General features: G+C 40.0%; 1 protein-coding gene across 1 annotated transcript; it reads left to right on the top strand.

The window, feature by feature from the left end:
- Positions 1-5,553: 5,553 nt before the first annotated feature.
- On the top strand, positions 5,554-8,154 carry LOC147860799 (cyclic dof factor 1-like). The gene is made up of 2 exons (XM_087323880.1): positions 5,554-5,836; positions 6,620-8,154. Exons 1-2 carry the CDS (start codon positions 5,735-5,737, stop codon positions 7,991-7,993), a joined length of 1,476 nt encoding a protein of 491 aa, XP_087180006.1. The 5' UTR covers positions 5,554-5,734; the 3' UTR covers positions 7,994-8,154.
- The last annotated feature ends 10,512 nt before the right edge of the window (positions 8,155-18,666 follow it).

The raw sequence follows: 18,666 nt of genomic DNA, 5'->3' as shown, positions 1-18,666 counted from the left end.
TTATCATTCTTTGAGGGTGTTTTCCTTTCGCGAATGGTTCAATCATTCGCGAATGCGAATGCACGTATGGTACGTATGGTTCATACTATGTGAATCACATTAATGCGTCAATTGTGTTTGAACATTGAACTAATAAGTGACATATGTTATTGTGTATCACGTTTCTACATGGATGTGATGTTAAGTTCTTATAAATTCTTTAATGATGTTCAAATATAGGTGTCAAATTGTGCTAGAATTTCACATACCAAGTGACATCTCTCGCAATTGATTTGCCCTTGAAGCTTTGTTGATGTTCACATTAACACGTCAATTGTGTTAGAACAGTGAACTATAAGTGACATTTGTTAAAAGAGTTTACTAGGGAGTCGTGTAGGTACAAGAATTGGTAAAAAGTGCTCAATCGAAATAAGGATTGCTAAGGCGTCAATTCGAAACAAGTAACTTTCTTCTGTGTCGGATTGTTCAAAATGGATGGTTTCCAACCCATGTGAAGGTACAAATTAAAAATTCCAATATATGATTTGCATAGCCAATAAACCTTTCATGTTGGAACAATTTTCTATATTCCTAAATGGATTAGTTGAATGAAAATGTTACTAACAAAGGAGATGAATCTATTTATTTAGGATCCTTCTTGTGTTGGATAATTTCTTGTTGCTTGTATAATTGTAAATGTCCACACTTATCTATATAGGCACAAAGGACCACGTTTAATAAATCAATTGTAGTGCAAAAGGCTTCTTTGCTATGAATATTCTTGATGTTAATATCTACAACCAACTTTAAAGACACCCTAGATACTAACACACATATGAAGAGGAACTTATGATGTGGTTGGAATTAGAATTATCCTCATGCACGATCGACTTTTGTGAGAGAACAACTATCATTGGATGTGCAATTATTCATTATCTTTGGAAACTTTATGCTAAATACAGACAAGTTTTCATGTGGACGTTATTCCTTTATTTCTTTGAGGTGTTTTGCCTCACATAGGACGGGATAAAACCAAACAAAAGATATATGAATCTGGTCCCAATTTTTGAACTTAAATGTACAAATGTGAATGAGGAAAGCGAGGCTCTACTTTTACTTTCTTACCTTAGTTCACGAATTACATGTGTATCATGCCTTCAAGAAAAGAACATAAGTCTTACATCCTTTAAAATCCCTTGCGTCGTTAAAGGGGAGTTACTACCAAAGTGTTCTAGAAAACTATTTACTTTTGCGAGAGATTATAATTTAAAAACCAACAAATTGTACTACATATACCTTCCAATATTCAGGGACACATCCCACGTAATTGGGAAGTGTCAAGTATACAATTAGAAAGCCTAATAACAAAATTAACTTTTGATTTGATTTCTCGCTTAGTTTATGTCATTGTTTCTAAATAATTTAGCAAAATTAGTAACTGATAGTTATAATTCACAAAAACTCATTTCATGGTTATAGCTTAAGGTATAACCATATGGTTAATCTCAGTCTTCAACCTTTTCTTGTGTTGTATGAGGAGTAATATTGAGTGTATAGGACCTTTAGTTTAGTTAGGTTTTCATCGCTTTCCGCATGCCTGGTAGAAAGCAGGTCGACCTTCCCCCCATTTACTTTATTTCATAGAAGCAATAGCGGCATGTATAGTGCTCGGTCTATCTAATTTGTATCGGAACGAAAGCATCAGTGTTGCGCAATTGCGTTTTTCTAGGTAGAGCGTAACTAGACATAGTTAAGAACGTAATGTGCATCAACAATATTTCTTCACGTTATAAATAATCACATGGGTATAATTGTTCATGCATGGTAATGTGAAATATCTACACATGTTCAATAATGTTATGTACATATTTGTTTTGTTGGAGTTGCTCATATATGATATCACGAAACATCTCGACATCTTTCATGTGGTTCCATACATTCAAGTTTCAACAATATAATGAAGAGAACGCTAATTGTTTCAACCCAATTATGTGAACCACAAACTTATTTTATATAGGGTTATTAGACGATCATGCATTCCTAGAAAGTGGTGTTACAACTTATTGTATAAATTAAGTAATATGTATGGTGTATGTAGGAGGTACAGTGATTGAATGTGTAAGTCTCAATAAAGAGGATAAAGAGGATTGGCATCAGGTAGGGTTATGCCTTTATAACTTTCAACAAGAAAGGACGTGTTGAAATATCTTTTTCTCGCACTCAAAAGTCATTCAATCTTCCGTCATTGTCAAGAAAAGCATCATGGTACTCTGATGAGTTGTCTTTGTTGGATGAGCCTTACGATGAACTTGAATCGCAAGATTCAACTTGTGGCACAAAATGAAGACGGGGCCACCTTTGGAGCCACCATAGTTTATATTTTGATTCCCACAATTTATTTATGTCGATATCATTACACAATCAAGGGAAATATGATGGATCGTCCTATTGGCTTTGTGTTTCTTATCAACAGGTAGCATGTTTGCAGCTTTACTTGTAAAAAAATATCCTTTTGAGGTTTTAATATCATATCTACCATTTTGAGGAGGCATGTGCTCAGTACGGCGTGTTCAATATTTCATTTCATATTGGAAGATTTCTTTTGTCTCATACGGTTATTGTATAAATGACAGAGAAATCAAACCAACGCAAACACTTAGAAGTGATTATTGTGTCATTCATCTATATTTCAACCACTTAAAAAACCTCTGGAATAGTTCATCTAGAGGTCAGAAATCAAAATCCTTTTGTGGTACACTTGCAAGGGCAATTGGGCATTGTGGAAATTTCAAACTAGAATAAGTAGATAGTGTGAATGATCGCAAACTAGAATGATGAGAAGCAATATCCAACCATGATATTGTTCAAGACTTGACACACAACCTTAATGTTGAGACATGCTAGATATACCATTGCACCATCACGTTCATATGTTTGACATTTAGAATTGTGCATAACATGTTAAATCAATTAACAATGATGCATCCTTACATGATATATATATGCAATTCACTCACGTTGTGCTTTAGCTCATAATGTTTTGCTCTAAGTGTTTGGTATGATGCATACTTTATAATGTGTTGTTCTTAGTGTTTGGCATAGTTAATAAAGCAAACAATAAGCGTGCTTTATCAATGAAGAGACAATATAAAGTTGAAAGACATAAAGTTCAAAAAGCTCAATACATGGATGAGATTCATGAGCATTTGAAGATAATGCATTAAAGAGATATAATATAACGAATGACAATATATCCATAATCCGATTGTTAGAAACAAAAAAATTAAAATTGTATTTATTCGCCACTAAAGACATCTATTGGTAAAAAAGTCATCTAGAATCATTGAAGCATTGACGAGCATCATAGATAACTAAACCACAATCACAACTCTATGTCTCTTAAAATCTACATAAAGCCTCAAATGTTTTTGAAATTACACTTTACGTGACACACGAATAATGTTGGACAATAAAAGATTTGTGGGTAGATCAACATATGCTTGATATGAGGTGTGATTGTGAGGAGAGAAGAGACAAGGAGAGCCATATCTAAAAAGTTGATTATCAACAAGTGCTTTTGTATGCTCACAAGTGAGAGTTTTAATGTACATAAGCAAAAGATTGCATTTTGCAAATCCACGATATCATGCATAGATGATGCTCTCCATTAAAGATTCATGAGTGGATTACAATATGCTTGCTTGATGTGAGGTGGCATAGGGGACCATAGGCAAAGCACTAAAGATAAGTTAGTCATCCACAACAAGATATACTTAGTGATCGTAATTAATTGAATATGTGTATATATCCCATGCTTGATGATGCTAGATGCCCATAGAAAAACATGTTGAAACATATAGATTGAAGAGTAGATTGACATATATACGTGAAGTGAGACACAAATTTCAATATGAGTTGCTATATATCATATGTGTGTGAGGGGGATTGATGGGTTGGTTTATAAACATCCACGAGAAACGAAACACAATCTATTTGGAGGTTTGAGCTCGTGTCGAGAATTAAAGAGACTATATGAGACCATCGACAATCTCAAGGCCCTAAAAGACACGTTCTGCCAAGCCACACATCAACATCTAATACACATACACACAAAGAGATAGATGGATAAGCAAATTTTATTAATATCGTCTTCGGAGGTCAAATATGACCTATGGGACCAAAAGTGAGTCCTTTGTACATAGTATGTGTGGAAATTGAACAATAACAATCGATGTTCGAGAATTTTTTATTGAGAGCGCACATTGTGGATTGTGTATGTGAGAGATAGCAGGATGTTCAAAAACATACTCTACCATCCAATACATAACTCTATGCTTGTGCATGATTTTCTAGGCTAGATGTATGCACCTACACTTATTCCTAAGATACACTGGAATAGGTCTTTTTGGGAGTGTCTCTATCTATAGTTCCTCTTTCAACCCCTAAGGCTAGGCTTCCATATTGGCCCATTCCCCTCATACAAAACCTGTCCAAGCCTCAAAGCCACGACCTTGCCGAACGCAATGCTTTCGAGCAACATACAACGTAGCGGGTCAGTTCTGGAGTATGCCTAGTTCCTCTATCAACATCTAAGGTTTAGGCTTAACAATGGTGGCGCATTTCCCTCGTGCATGCGTAACACTAAAAAAAAGCCATGAACTCTTGCTAGAGCGCGTCCGAGAACCTATCTCCCTCCCTCCCTGCCCTTCCAACACACTCACACCCAGACACCTAGGCACCCAGACATAGACAGAGACAGAGAGACACACCCAGACACCCAGACACCCAGACATAGGCATAAACACACACCTAGCCACCTAGACATAGACACACACCTAGACACCCGAACATGGACACATATGTACACACACACACACACACACACATGAATGCAATTATCGAGAGGATGAGGTGGAGAAAACTTGTTCGACGCAGGCATTGGGGAGAGATTAAGTCGGGGGGGGGTACAGGAATATCTCATTGGCCGCAGGACAAGTGGTTGTGCTCTTTTTCTTTTTCTTTTTCTTTTTCTTTTTCTTTTTCTTGGCTGTGGTTTCATGTAAATAATATGTGAGAGTGTGAGCCACAACTTTACATTTGTGGTTGAGGGGATTCCTTGGACATACACACATACACACAATACATACATACATACATACATACATACATACATACAAACATACATACATACATACAAACATACATACATACATACATACATACATACATACATACATACACACATACATACATATACACATACACACATACATACAATACATACATGATACATACATACATACATACATACACATACAATACATACATACATACATGGTGCAGCAAAGGTGGGCCTTCTTTCTTTTTCTTTTCTCTGCAGCACCATAGACCCTTATCCAAACTCTCTTTCCATTTCTTTTTCATTTCTTTTTCTTCTTCTTTTCTCTCTTTTCTTTTTTCCTTTTTCTTTTTTTTTCTGTTAATGCTGCAGACATGCTGTTTTAGGTTGCCCCTCCCTTTTCTCATACAAAAACAAAAACAACCTCCCTCCCTCCCCCTTCATTCGCCCACAGATCTTCAAAAAAAACTCCTCTCTGAACCTCAAATTCTTCCATTTCAAGCTTCTGGGTTGTCCTCAATTGACTTTACCTGGATTGGGTTAACCCTAATTTTTCCCTCCTAAATGCACTACTGCTGCTCTCTGCTTTGCCCTAATCTGACTGCTTTCGAATCTGGTTTTTAAGCTTAGTTCCAGATGTCTTCACCATCTAGCGTTGATGCGTTTAGGGACCCTTCGATCAAGCTCTTTGGAAGAGACATCCATGGTCCTTCTGAGAGTTTCTCCTCTATGCAACAGGTTAGAACAGAACTTCAAACTTTTCTTCTTCTTCTTCTTCTTCTTCTTCTATTTCTCCTCTGTGTTGGGGTTAACAGGATCACTAAAGTGGGTGTTTTATGTGGATCTTTGGAAAAACTCGGATTTATGTAGATCTTTAAAATTGGGCCGTATTTGTGTTGGCCTGGATCTTGTTTATTTTGATGTTTCATAATGGTTTTTATGTGTGTTGATCTTTGAACATGGGTCTTATTGAAGAGGACCTTTAAGTTGATCTTGCAAATAGGCTATGACGATTAGATTAATTGTAGAGTTTAGCATGTGACTAGAACTTAGGAAACCTTATGTTGATATTGCGGATGGGCTATGGCTATTAGACTAGTCGTAAATAAAGACCGTGATTAGAGCTTATCCCCACATAAGGATTTAATCTTATTGAAACATTTATGTAGTTAATGGTCTATGGGCATTAGATAAATTGTTATATCAAGGATGTGATTAAAGTTTATCCTCACATTAGAATTGGTCTTTATGAAGGGGCCTTATGTTGATTTTTCTAATGGGCAATGGCAATAAAGAATGTCATTAGAATTTTCCCCTGAATCAAAATGAGACTTATTAAAGGGACCCTCTTTCCATACCGACAGGTTAATTGTGAAATTAAGACCCATATGATTAGAACTCACTGTTAAGGTCTTAGGACCTTGTTTGTTAATGAGCCATAATCATATTTATGTTTAGTTAATGAATTTACTATTAGTTTTTATTGTTTCATGCTCATTTATGTTTTGTGGTCATCTGTAGGACGATGGTGATGAAGGTATCGATGCGAATAAGGATCTTTTATGTAGCAATGATGGTTCTAAAGGACTTGTTCTTAGTGAAAAGGTTTTCCATTTCCAAGACCCCTTGCTAATGGAACCAGGATCACTTGAAGCCAATACAACCATGAAGGAAGATGGAATACTTCATGGAAAGAACCTAAAGAAACCCGACAAACTTCTGCCATGCCCTCGTTGTGAAAGCCTTGACACAAAATTTTGCTATTTCAACAACTACAACGTGAACCAACCCCGGCATTTCTGCCGGAAATGCCAGCGGTATTGGACTGCGGGAGGCATGCTTCGTAACGTTCCCGTCGGTGCAGGCCGTAGAAAAAATAAGCATTCACATGCACAATCAACATCCCATGAAAAGAATAATATTGTCGATACAATGTTTGTACGAGATGATGCCAGTGATATGGCACACCGCAGATCCTCGGCATCGGCCATGCCCACGACCCAACACAACCAATCGAGTGCTTTGCAAGCTCGGCGGCGTGTAAATCCTCTAGATGTGGGTCCCATTCTATCACTGGATAGTCCGTCCCAAGTACGAAGCTATACCCCGGGTTTCGGCCAAGAGAACCTGATATCTGCCCCAACTACACTGGGCACAAATGTTGCTACCGAGGGTGTGCATGCATTTGTCAATAGCAAAGAGGAAAAGGAGGGTAAATTGCTAAGGGAAAATGTACAACCTGTAGTTTGGAGCCATATGAGCATCGCCAACCAAGCTCCCAAACCAGAAAACCTCTCCACGTTGTCTCCGACACGTCTTGGTGGAGAGTTGGAAGAAGTAGAGTGTGAAAGCAATGATGATGTCCACGAACCAAAGAACCCGAACATGCCTTACATGGCCTTGAATTGTGGTCCACACAATGGTACTTTCGACCAGGGAGTACCAAATTTCTGGCCTGGTGTCGGGGTTCCACCTGGAGGTCTTTGGACAGGCATTCCTTGGCCTCTAATGAACCCGTTGATGTGGAACTCGCCGGCCTCTGCAGGATGGAATAATGCTTGGAAAATGCCTTATGGAGCGGAAAATGCATGGAATATGTTCTATGGAGTGGAGAATGCAATGCCAAAACAACCGAAGGTGGAGGAGGATCATTCACAGCCTAATGGATGTCTATGGGCACCGAAGACACTTAGAATAGCCGATCCAGTCGATGCCGCCCGCAGTTCAATATGGTCTACATTAGGGCTCGGAGGACCTTCTTCGACATCATCACCATCTTTTGGTACAAAACCTAAAGCTTTCCAAGTGAAGCCAGATGAGGATATGGTAACACCAAAGCTACATTCCAATCCAGCGGCATTATCACGATCAGCAGCTTTCAATGAAAATAGTTAAGCCATTCCAATGACATTATTATCTCTGAGCTCAATGCTACAAGCAACACTCGAGTTTGTTTGCATTGGTTCTCGCTTTGTAAAACTATATGATATATTCAAATTGAACATTAGCTTATACATGCTTATATAAGGCAAAGACCAGACACTACTAATTATTCATAGATTGAGAACAAATCGTCTGCACTTTTAATTAACTTCTCTGAAAATCACTAGAGCTTCATGTTGGCTTCTCTCGAGGGTAAGCGACATGTCTAGATAGAATGAAGAAGCTTCAAAGGTAGGTATCAGATGACAGTGATTCATCCTTGAGTAATTGATGAGTTTTAGAGGTGTTATTGTAGAGGAATATGGACAAAGCAGAAAGAAGAAAAGCCTTGTCCATCCTCATTATCCAAAGGAGAAATGGTAATGTGGAAGGAAACCATGTCCATTTTTGGAGACCAAGAATGTACACCTCCTTCATGTCCTTGACAAACTAACAAGTGATTAGCTATCACTAATCACTATGTTCCATTGGCAGGCTGCAATCTTGGTTTCTTTTTCCAAATTTGGTCTCACTTTTGTCAAGAAAAAAAGCAATCATCTCTATCCATTCTAGCTTTTGATATTCCACACTTTCATTCCTCTTTCTCAATAAAAAAAAAAGCCACAATCTCTATCCATTGTGGTTTACCTTCAAATATTGCTCTAAGGAAAAGGAGAATCTGTGATCCACCATATATTCATGTAAATTAAAGTATTACTGCCTCTCAAAACACTTTTTTGAAGTACAAATATGAACCCAAGATTAACTGTTAACCTTTCAATGGCCCTTCTTTGACCATGGCAACAGTCAAGATGTAATATAAAACCATTGGAATCATAATTAATTGCACCACTTTTTATGTCTTACATCAGAAGGACAATCTTCTTCTCTCTCTTTTTCTTTTTGTTTAAAGGGTGCTTCCCTTTAGTTAGGTAAACTGTGTTTACAGACCAATATGTACACAAGTAATGTAGCCATAGACACATTAACAATTCTATCTTGTGAAGGCCAATTTTGTGACTTCCAATACATGAATTTGTCTTCAAGTGCCTACAAATCATGCCGCGGGAACAAATTCCGCTCACTGCATGAAATGAGAACTGATTTATGCATGTTAATCTTCAAACGGGAGGGCCGCAAAATAGATTCTCACACTACCATAACTTTAGAAAATTTTATCATGAGTGGCACCCAAAAACATTATGTGATCCTTTGCTAATGGTGGCGCAATGCAATACTTTCTTGCTAGTCATCTTTCACCCCCTAAACCTAGTTACATATTCATGACACTAGATTTTAGATCATTATGAGATTTTTGGGATTCCTAAAAGCTTGTGCAAAAGCATGCTCATATGAATCTCGCAATTGATGTAAGTATTTTGCAATAAAGGCATTGGACGAATTAGGAATTCGGATAAACTCCGATTGGGAAGGTCCTACGTTTTCATTGAAATCATGAACCATAAGTTAACAACTAGTGAATGTATTCAACGATCTTTAATGAATAATCTATAAAAAATCGATTATAAATTTTTAAAGGTGTATAAAAATCAGTGTTGTGAATAATTAGTGACCACATACTAAGAAGTCATCTCTCGTTGATATTCCTCGAGGTGTACGAGATGTGTTTTGAGATCAGATAATGGCCTTTTAAAAGCCACTGTGGTTACATAACTTTCAATGTCTTTCCTTATCTCTCATTTATCACGGTGGCTCCCCAAGACTCAACCATGTCTATTCTCCATTTAAATTATTGGCATACATTGTGCAACAATAAAATGGAATCGAAACAACTAAACTATGCCTAAATGAATGGTCTTGGCACTTCAAATCATATTGTAATTGATCCAAGATGTGTACATATAATATGACACTAAGGCAACTACATTAATTTTAGATACATTTATGATTAACACATGTTAACTGCTCCACCTTTGTATATGCCATAAGATTTATTATTTATTGTTGGCTATTTATTTGTTTTCACTATTATTATCATACATATATTTAACCAAATCTATTATTTACGAGAATATAAATAAGTAAAAGGTAACTTATAACAATAGTCGTCTTCGTCCATGACATCTTAGGTTCACGCGCTCCTTGGCCCAAGATTTCAGATATGCATCACCACGTGTGTGAAATGACATGAATTTTAGTCCATAACATATGGGAGATGAGGTGATTTTCGGCCCCCATCAAAACCATGATTTTAGGCACCTCATGTGTGAAAAATGTTTCACCTTGATCACATTTATAGACCATGTGAGAACACGTGCATTGGCCTCGCTAAACGCATGTGTACCCTTGCAATTAATCACTTGATAAAAGTGTAGACAATACCCATGTATGTGTAGATCATTAGATGATTGTTGAGGCCATAAAAGAAAGAAAGAAAAAGAGACTAATATTGTGAAATGCACATAAAGAGATTCCAAATTGGCTTGCCTTGGTTCTTACTTCTTGCTCCATTTGTAGTTGATACATAGGTACCCATTTGGGTTGGCTTGGTTACATGTGTGCTAAAAGGGTGGCACAAAGGAACAAATGTACACCACAACATGAAGGCACGCGCTTGCACCAAAGGGACACCGCAATATGTTTTGTTAAGAACCATGATGCGTACGAGAGATATCAAAAGGTTTATCATAAATAAATAAAAATTCAGTCATAGTTATTATGTTTAATGAATGAGTGCCGAATAATAGAAACATTGGTAATTTAAAATGGAAGGAGAAAGAAAGAAAAAAGAATGTCAAGGTTTTTTAGGCATTTGATTCCTAGATTGACAATGAAAATTGCTCGTGAATTGATCCAACAAAAATAACAACGGAAGAGCGAAGAAAATAATTAGCCATTATACAACCGATTAGGAGGGTAAAGGGAAGGGTAATGTACGCAGACCATCACCCGGTGTGGCGACGTCTCTTTGGGATAAAGGGGTGCAGGACATGCAACCGATTAGGAGCCAAAATGTATCAAGGGAACTATTTGAAGCGGGCCAAGATCGGCAGGCTGGGAATCCCTTAGGGGCTCTCCAATCTACTGTGGAGTCCCTACCCCCAGAAGTAGATGATAGTTCACCCTTTCACATGGGAGTCGGCCCCGACATGGGTGTCAACCTCACCGCCTTTTGATGAGAATCCTAACATGGAATGTGCAGGGCCTTGGTGGAGGTCGGCAACATCATGAGTGCAAAAGACTTCGGGAGGAGTTGAATCCCCTTAATATTGGGGGCAACATCAACATATTGCTTTTGCAAGAACACCACCTCTCTCAAGAGAGAGCTCAGAGCCTAGTAAACCCCTTGTCGGGTGGGTGGACCACGTGGTGGTCGGCTGCACAGGGTGACCTCCACCGAAGAGGAGGGGTCTGCATCTCGATCAGCAATAAGGCCCGTTACGAAGTAACATCACATGGCACACTGGTGGCAGGAAGAGCCTTATATGTGCTTCTGAAATGGAACAACCTTCAAATTGGGGTGTTAAACATTTATGCCCCTAACTCTTCCCCCGAGAGAGCAATCTTTTGGCGGATGTTAGCGACAACATTGCCTGAGGCAGAGGCGTGGATAATGGCTGGTGATTTCAACATGACGGAGCACCTAGGGGATAGGAAAGGGGGGACCCAAAGACCGCTTCATGGTGCGGAGTTGGACTCGTGGGCTTTCCTAATCGGCAAAATTGGGGTGAAGGATACATGGGGCTCCTCCCTTAGAAGATGCTCACATTCGCTTCACTTCTCCCGAGTTGCCGCGAATGCTAGGGGTGGTAGTCTTGCACAGCTAGACCGCATATACATCAGCTCGTCTCTCGAAGAGTTGGGGGGCTCCTTTGCTATCTTGGAAGGTCTCACCTTCTCTGATCACCAGCCGATGAGATTAGACCTTAACCCACCCCATGGCAGCAAGGGGAGTCTCAATGTGAAAATCCCCACAAAGATCATGAAGAGTGCAAAGGTGAAGGCAGGGCTACAAAGTATATGGCGGGAGACCATTGTAAGTGAATCGGCCAGTGAGGATCTGCAGAAAAAATTGACCCTCTCCTCCTTTTTACAGCAAAAAACCAAGCTGGCCCTTCAGCAGGCTAGAGCCATTGAAACAAAATTACGGAAATCCATTGCGGCCACGCAACGGCTACTGCAAGTAGACCCTAGTTGCAATTGGTCTAGAGCCAAGTTGGAGGAAACAAAGATAAAGCTGCGGGAAAGGATGTTGGAGAAGAACCGCATGTTGTTTCGAAGGACCGCAACATGGTGGGCTAGAAAAGATGACAAGGTCAACCGCCATTTCTTTCACTACAGGGCACCCAAGGGTGGAGGTGGACATATACAAGGGCTTCGCAAACCAGATGGTTCAATAACGGAGGACAAGGATGAGATTCTGCATATGGCGACAGAATACTATTGCGACCTGCTCGCACCTGTGCATATGCAACAAAACATGGAGTTGGCTGAGAGGGTGTTGGCTTGCATTCACCCCAAGGTAACCCACGAGATGTAAGTTGTGCTCGACAACCCCATTTCTCGATTAGAACTCTCGGAAGCACTTAGGGAATTGCGGAGAGGAGCATGCCCCGGCCCCGATGGTCTCTCACGAGATTTTTTTGAGATTCATTGGGACACTGTTATCCCGTCATTGGAAGCCGGGGTTCAGGAGATTTGGGCCTCGGGAACGGTGCCATCTGGCATGGCTGAGGGGATGATCTATCTCATCCCTAAAGCGGCAGGGCGAAGCCTAGGGCTGCGCCAATGGCGTCCAATCACGATCCTTAACACGATATACAAGATACTTGCAAAAGTCTTAGCTAGCGGATAGCAAGCTTCTTACCGAACATCATTCACGAGAATCAAACTGGGTTTATCAAGGGTAGGTGTATCTTTGATAATATAATTCTTCTCTGGGAAGTTATGGCATTAGCAGATCGTGCCGTATTGAGCTCGGCTATTCTGCTGTTAGACTTTGAGAAGGCCTACGACAGGGTATTATGGCCGTTTTTGGAAAGAGTGATGAGTGTTATGGGCCTACCCCAACAATGGAGGAATTGCACTTCTGCACTCTATCGGAATGCTTCTAGTAGCGTGTTGGTAGCTGGTGCTAGGGGCCCTGCCTTCCAACTACATCGCTCAGTGAGGCAAGGTTGTCCCCTAGCTCCATATCTCTACCTATTTGTCACTGAGGTTTTCTCTGCTTATTTACAAGCACCAAGCAACGGATTGAGGGGATTGTCCATCCCCAATGCGTCTGAAGATCTGCTACTATCTGAATATGCTGACGATACGGTCCTTTTCTTGCAGGGCGATGATGCGAATCTGCAGCAGGCTGAACAGCTTGTTGAGGACCTTTGTCAGGCTGCTGGAGCCAAGATCAATTGGGATAAAACCCAAGGCCTCTAGTTCAGCGAACAAGAGAAGCCAAGGTGGCAACCCCACACTGATTTTGCATGGGTCCCTGATGGGACGACATTCAAATACCTAGGATTTACGATGGGGAGGGCAATCCCCAAGGGAGTGCAATTGTCACATGTGCAAACCAAAATAAGCAAGAAGTTGATCCAATGGAGCAGATCTAAACTTTCCTTCACTGGTAGGGTTCTTATTGCGAACCAAGTGTTGCTCGCCACCATGTGGCACTCAATCTCCTGTTGGATTATGGACCCCTCAAGTTTGCACGCGATTAAGGCTGCCATCAGGGGGTTTATATGGTCAGGTAAGGACAACCCGTTTGCTGCTGCCAGAGTGTCATGGCATTGGTTAACACAACCGCGGGCCAAAGGGGGGCTTGGCCTCATAGACCCCTTAATGCAGAGCTGAGCATTGCTAGCCAAAATGATGGTTCGATGCCTCTTGCCAGGTAAGGGGTGTTGGAAGGTACTACTTCGCAATAGGTTGCAAGCAGGGACCCCCAAGTATGGTAGGCCTTGGCCGGATTCCTTGAATTGGTGTTGCACGAGTGGAGTTCCTCCCAAGTTGGCTTGTCAACCGGAGGAGAGGGTCACGAACTCCATCTTGCGGGCATGGTGTCACGTAAGACGTCATTTGGTCAAGCACACGCCAGAGACACTAGTCGAGTGGGCTAGACAGCCATTATTTTGGAACCCTCAAGTACGGTCAAGCGGTGACATGATGTTAGGGCAGCTTAAGGGCCTAGCTTGGGGAAAGTTGGCGCAAACAGGGCTCCTCTGTATACATGATTGGAGACGCACGGTGGCTTCAGGAGGGGACCAGGTGGTCCCTTTCCCTCCCCTCAAGGGAGCCATGAAAATGCGGAGATTGATAGTTGAGGCACTTGATATGGTCTCGATGGGGGAGGTGAGAGAAGATACATGGTTCTTTCTCTTTGATGAGACTAGTGTGGTTAAGTTGCTGAAGGGTGTGAGTGGATCGGGACGAGATACAATTTTTGGGGAGAGGCAGAGTAGGGGCTCTTGGCACCCAATCCGTGTGGTGGCGTAGGTTGGTAACATCTGGAAAACAGACCCGGATGTTGCTAAGGTGGAACCCCATTAGAAGTTATGGGTATATGGTGGTTGTCCCCTCATCGAGCTAGAATGGGACCCAGGGGATTTCATGTGGAAACAGGATGGCAGACTTCGCCATTTCTTCGAGTACAGCACTAAATTGGGTCGAACTTTACAATTGCAGCTAGATGGCCCCTTACGCAATGGCTGGCGTACATTGGGCATCCCTGATGAGGTGCTCATTACTTTTTGGAAAGGTCTCTAGCGTCTCCACATGCCTGAAAAGATCAAGTTTTTTTGGTGGCAGCTCAATCATAATGTGGTTCCCATTGGCGAATGGTTAGGTAAACGTGGCGGCCCGTTAGGCTGCCCACTCTGCCCTTCACCTATTGAGACTCTGAGGCACTGTCTATGGGATTGCTCTCAAGCTCAAAAGGTATGGGATAGAGTGACTCACCTCCTTGTGGCTTGTGAAGTGGAAGGAATCGCATCGTGGAGTACTACGGCATGGATTGATCACTCCGACGATAGGTGGACGAACGCCTTCAATGCGGATAGTTGGTGCTATGTATGCATTGGAGGAAAAATCGCCAAGATTCGTTATGGAAGAGGCTTGCAGTCCGCATCCCCTAGGTTCTCGGAAATTTGGATGTTGATCACAGGCTTCACCATGTGGTATATATGGAAAGTGCGTTGCCTAAAGGTTTTTCAGGATCTGGTGTGACCCCCGGAGGAAGTGATCATGGACATATGGTTTGCTCTTATCAGCTGCCTACAAGGGTAGTTGGACGAGGTTTGCAGCCATTCCAACGATGTGGTCACTGCCCGTTTGCGCTTTTGGCAAAAATGGCGGAACACGCCTATGGTGACACAAGGAGGAAGTGGTCCGAGGTGGAACTACCAGCCCCCACGCTGGTTGTTTCCGAGTCACTTGTCGCCCTCCCTGCGGTGTAGGCCCTATGAGGTGTCTCGTACTAGCCAAAATTGACGGGCACCATTTTTAGCTATAGGTATCTGCTTATATTGAGTAGTCAACCCGTTATTCTAAGTAACTAATCTCATTTTCTTGTACTTGTTCGGAGGGAGATTTCCCGATTTGTATATAAGCCCCGTGTACAATCCTTCCTAACTAATGGGAAAGTAGCTTCATTTTGGAAAAAATAAAATAAAATAAGCCATTATACAAAGAATGACTCATTATGCCAATGATAAGTAATTAATTAAAAGATTGAAGAGAGAGAGAGAGAGAGAGAACGGACTAAGGGTGCTTTAAAGTACCCTTAGTCCATTCTCTATCTCTCTCTTCAATCTTTTAATTAATTGGCATCCCAAACTACTCAATATGACCTTATATTATACCCCGATAGTTAGCCACTGCAATGATAGAGTCTCTATTGTGACTTTGAGACACCATTGAAGGGGATAGTTATTCCCCCCTATATTGTTGAGTTTGATAGTCTCCTAGAGCACAAGATGTTCTTGCATGTCGCAAATCCTTATGTATTTGTCCAAAGTCCTTGAATAATTAGTTTGACACTTATTTTACCCCTTATATCCATTGAAAATCCACCTTCATAAGACAATATACTCGTAGCACCAGGTTGTTGGATTCATCACTAATTGTTGGTTCGGAGGTGCTCCATTTGTGATGGGAGTTTGGCGATGGATTCCTCCACCGTATTTATATAAATTAGTCTAAGTATGAGAAAATTTACATTAACGTGGAGAATGAAATCGATAAAGTTACCTTCACAATGCTAAGAGATGTTTGATTAAATTTAAATATTCCATGCCAGTGACTATTTTTGTAAAACTAGTTCCCATGTGTCAAGGCAATTCATGATTTACGCGGAATATTACAAGGAGTTTAAGTCAATCTCATTTCAAGAGTTACAAGCTTTCTATAGCAAGTATATCTTCTCTCTTCTACTCATATATATAAGTTATAACTATGTCATGATTTCAAAGCCAAATGACAAAATAGATTAGTTTCAATAACATAGTGGGGAATGCATCGATTCAGTTAGATGGTTTATTTCATGTTGTTATCACATTAGCATGTATAGTGAGAACTTGTGGCAATTTGAAGTCAATTATTATTGGACAAAAGATACATATCCAGATCTTATTGGCGGGATATGAGAATGATAGGTTTATTGCTAGTATGTTGGTTGACATGTATGCCAAATGCGAGCATCTTCTAGATGCGTGCATGGTTATGGTTGTCCAATGTTAAACCAAATGTATGCTGAAATCAGGTCTAAAACCTAATGCAACCACATTCACATGCAATATTCATTCTAATAGTGGACCCTTTTAATACCAATGGAAGATTTATTTATTTTTTAAACATAGTTGGGAATGCAATAAAACGCATAATGTCAAGAAACTCCTTGGCTTGAATCTAAATTGGGAAGTACCAAATTTGAAATTTGGGATCTACTCTACATCTCTAGTGCTCTCTCAAGACAAAGATGCATCAAGACTACATAACATCGTAAACTTTGACATCATTTTATGTTCTAGAACTCTTTTGTCTGTTTTCTAACATAATATTTCTTTTGTAAAGATTTGGGTCATGTGACCGTTTGTTTGTCACCCTCATCTCCAATGAATTACTTTTTGCACTAACAAACTCATCTACAATCATCAATAAAAAATGAAGTATAGAATTCTCAACCCCGGGGTTCAATCAAATTGTTGCATTCTTATGAGTTCAACACTCATTCCATTTTTTATTTCTTAAGCACCAATTTCTCATAAAACATTAGATCCAACCAAATTTCTAAATTCACTCAAATGAGAAACCTAAGAATCTTGAATATTTTTTGTTTCTACTTTATATTCATATGTAGCTAGATGCTTTGACAACTACCTGAAACTAATGGCTATATGCATTGTTTTCAACTTCAGATTACTCACACAATTTTAGCATGTTGCATTCATTAACGCCATTTGTTTATTTAGAGCGTTGTTAAGGAATTTATAATAATCTTTATCAATCAACACCATTTGTTGACTGTTATTGCTTCATATAATTTGTTTAGGGCATCTTGAATGCTTTTCAACTCCATGTAACAAGGCAATGGATGCGCTTATATTAAAATGGGTACAATGCATAATCTCGTAAACTCGTATTCATCAACCCATATTTGTCAACCCATATGGAAGAGAGACTTCATCTTATAGTTCATTTGCCAATTTATATTAAAAAAACACCTCCTTATGAAGTGTAACAATGAGGTGTATTACATACCTTCATGAATCATGATCACGAACCACTAATTCATGGGCCTAGCATGTGTATGATCACATGAGCATTGAACTCTACCAATAATGACCTATTTGAGAGAGATTTCATGCATTATTTTAGCTTTGGCACCAAAAGACAATGCGCAACTTATCCAGCCATGGTAAGAATGCACAAGGAATCATGCTTGAAAAATCAGTCGTGCAATCATATACTATGGTTATGAATGGAGGTATGATGGTGGAGGCAAAGAGTACTCCCTCTTCGTCGATAAAGAAGGATACATATGTAGAAGTTGTGGCTAGGAAATATTGGAAAGGATTCAAGATTTCTAGGCAAATTATTAAGCCTAAGAAGAACGGTGGATGACAAGAGAGTGAAAGGAAAACAACTTCTGTTAGCCTATGGATGATTTTCGTATTGTTTCATGGAATGTTCAAGGGTTGGGTGGTGCAACAACAAAAAATTTAGGGTTAGGCTTAGGCGGGAATTACATAAAAGCTTTATGAGATCTGTAGAAATGGTTTTTTTACAAGAACTTCGTTTAAGTTCGTCTAGAGTAGATTCTTATGGATCCTTATTTAGTGGTTCATGGGCCCATTTTTGGAGTCTTGCAATAAAGTTGGTGTTTGTATAGCCTTGGCCCAAAAAATGGTGTTATCATGTGCTTGTCTAGGATTTTAGTGGAAGGAAGAGTGCAATTTATTAATTTAGAAATGCAGAATCCACAATTAGGTTTTATAAATGTATATGCTCATTGGATAGGAGGAGGTTGTGGTTAACAATCGGCAACGGTTCGGTTCGGTTTGAGAGGGTCCAAACCGAACCGGTTTGGAACCGAACCATTAAAAAATGTTGAAACCTGAACCGAACCGAACCGAACCGCGAAACCTTTAAACCAAACCGTTAAACATTTTTCAAACCGTTAAACCATTAAA

Source organism: Azolla caroliniana, unplaced genomic scaffold, assembly GCF_043228905.1.
Source record: "Azolla caroliniana isolate FFs.n. ecotype wild unplaced genomic scaffold, voAzoCaro1.0.p SCAF_8, whole genome shotgun sequence".
Lineage (NCBI taxonomy): Eukaryota > Viridiplantae > Streptophyta > Polypodiopsida > Salviniales > Salviniaceae > Azolla > Azolla caroliniana.
Note: the sequence above shows the minus strand (reverse complement) of the source record. Positions and strands in the feature narration are given on the sequence as shown.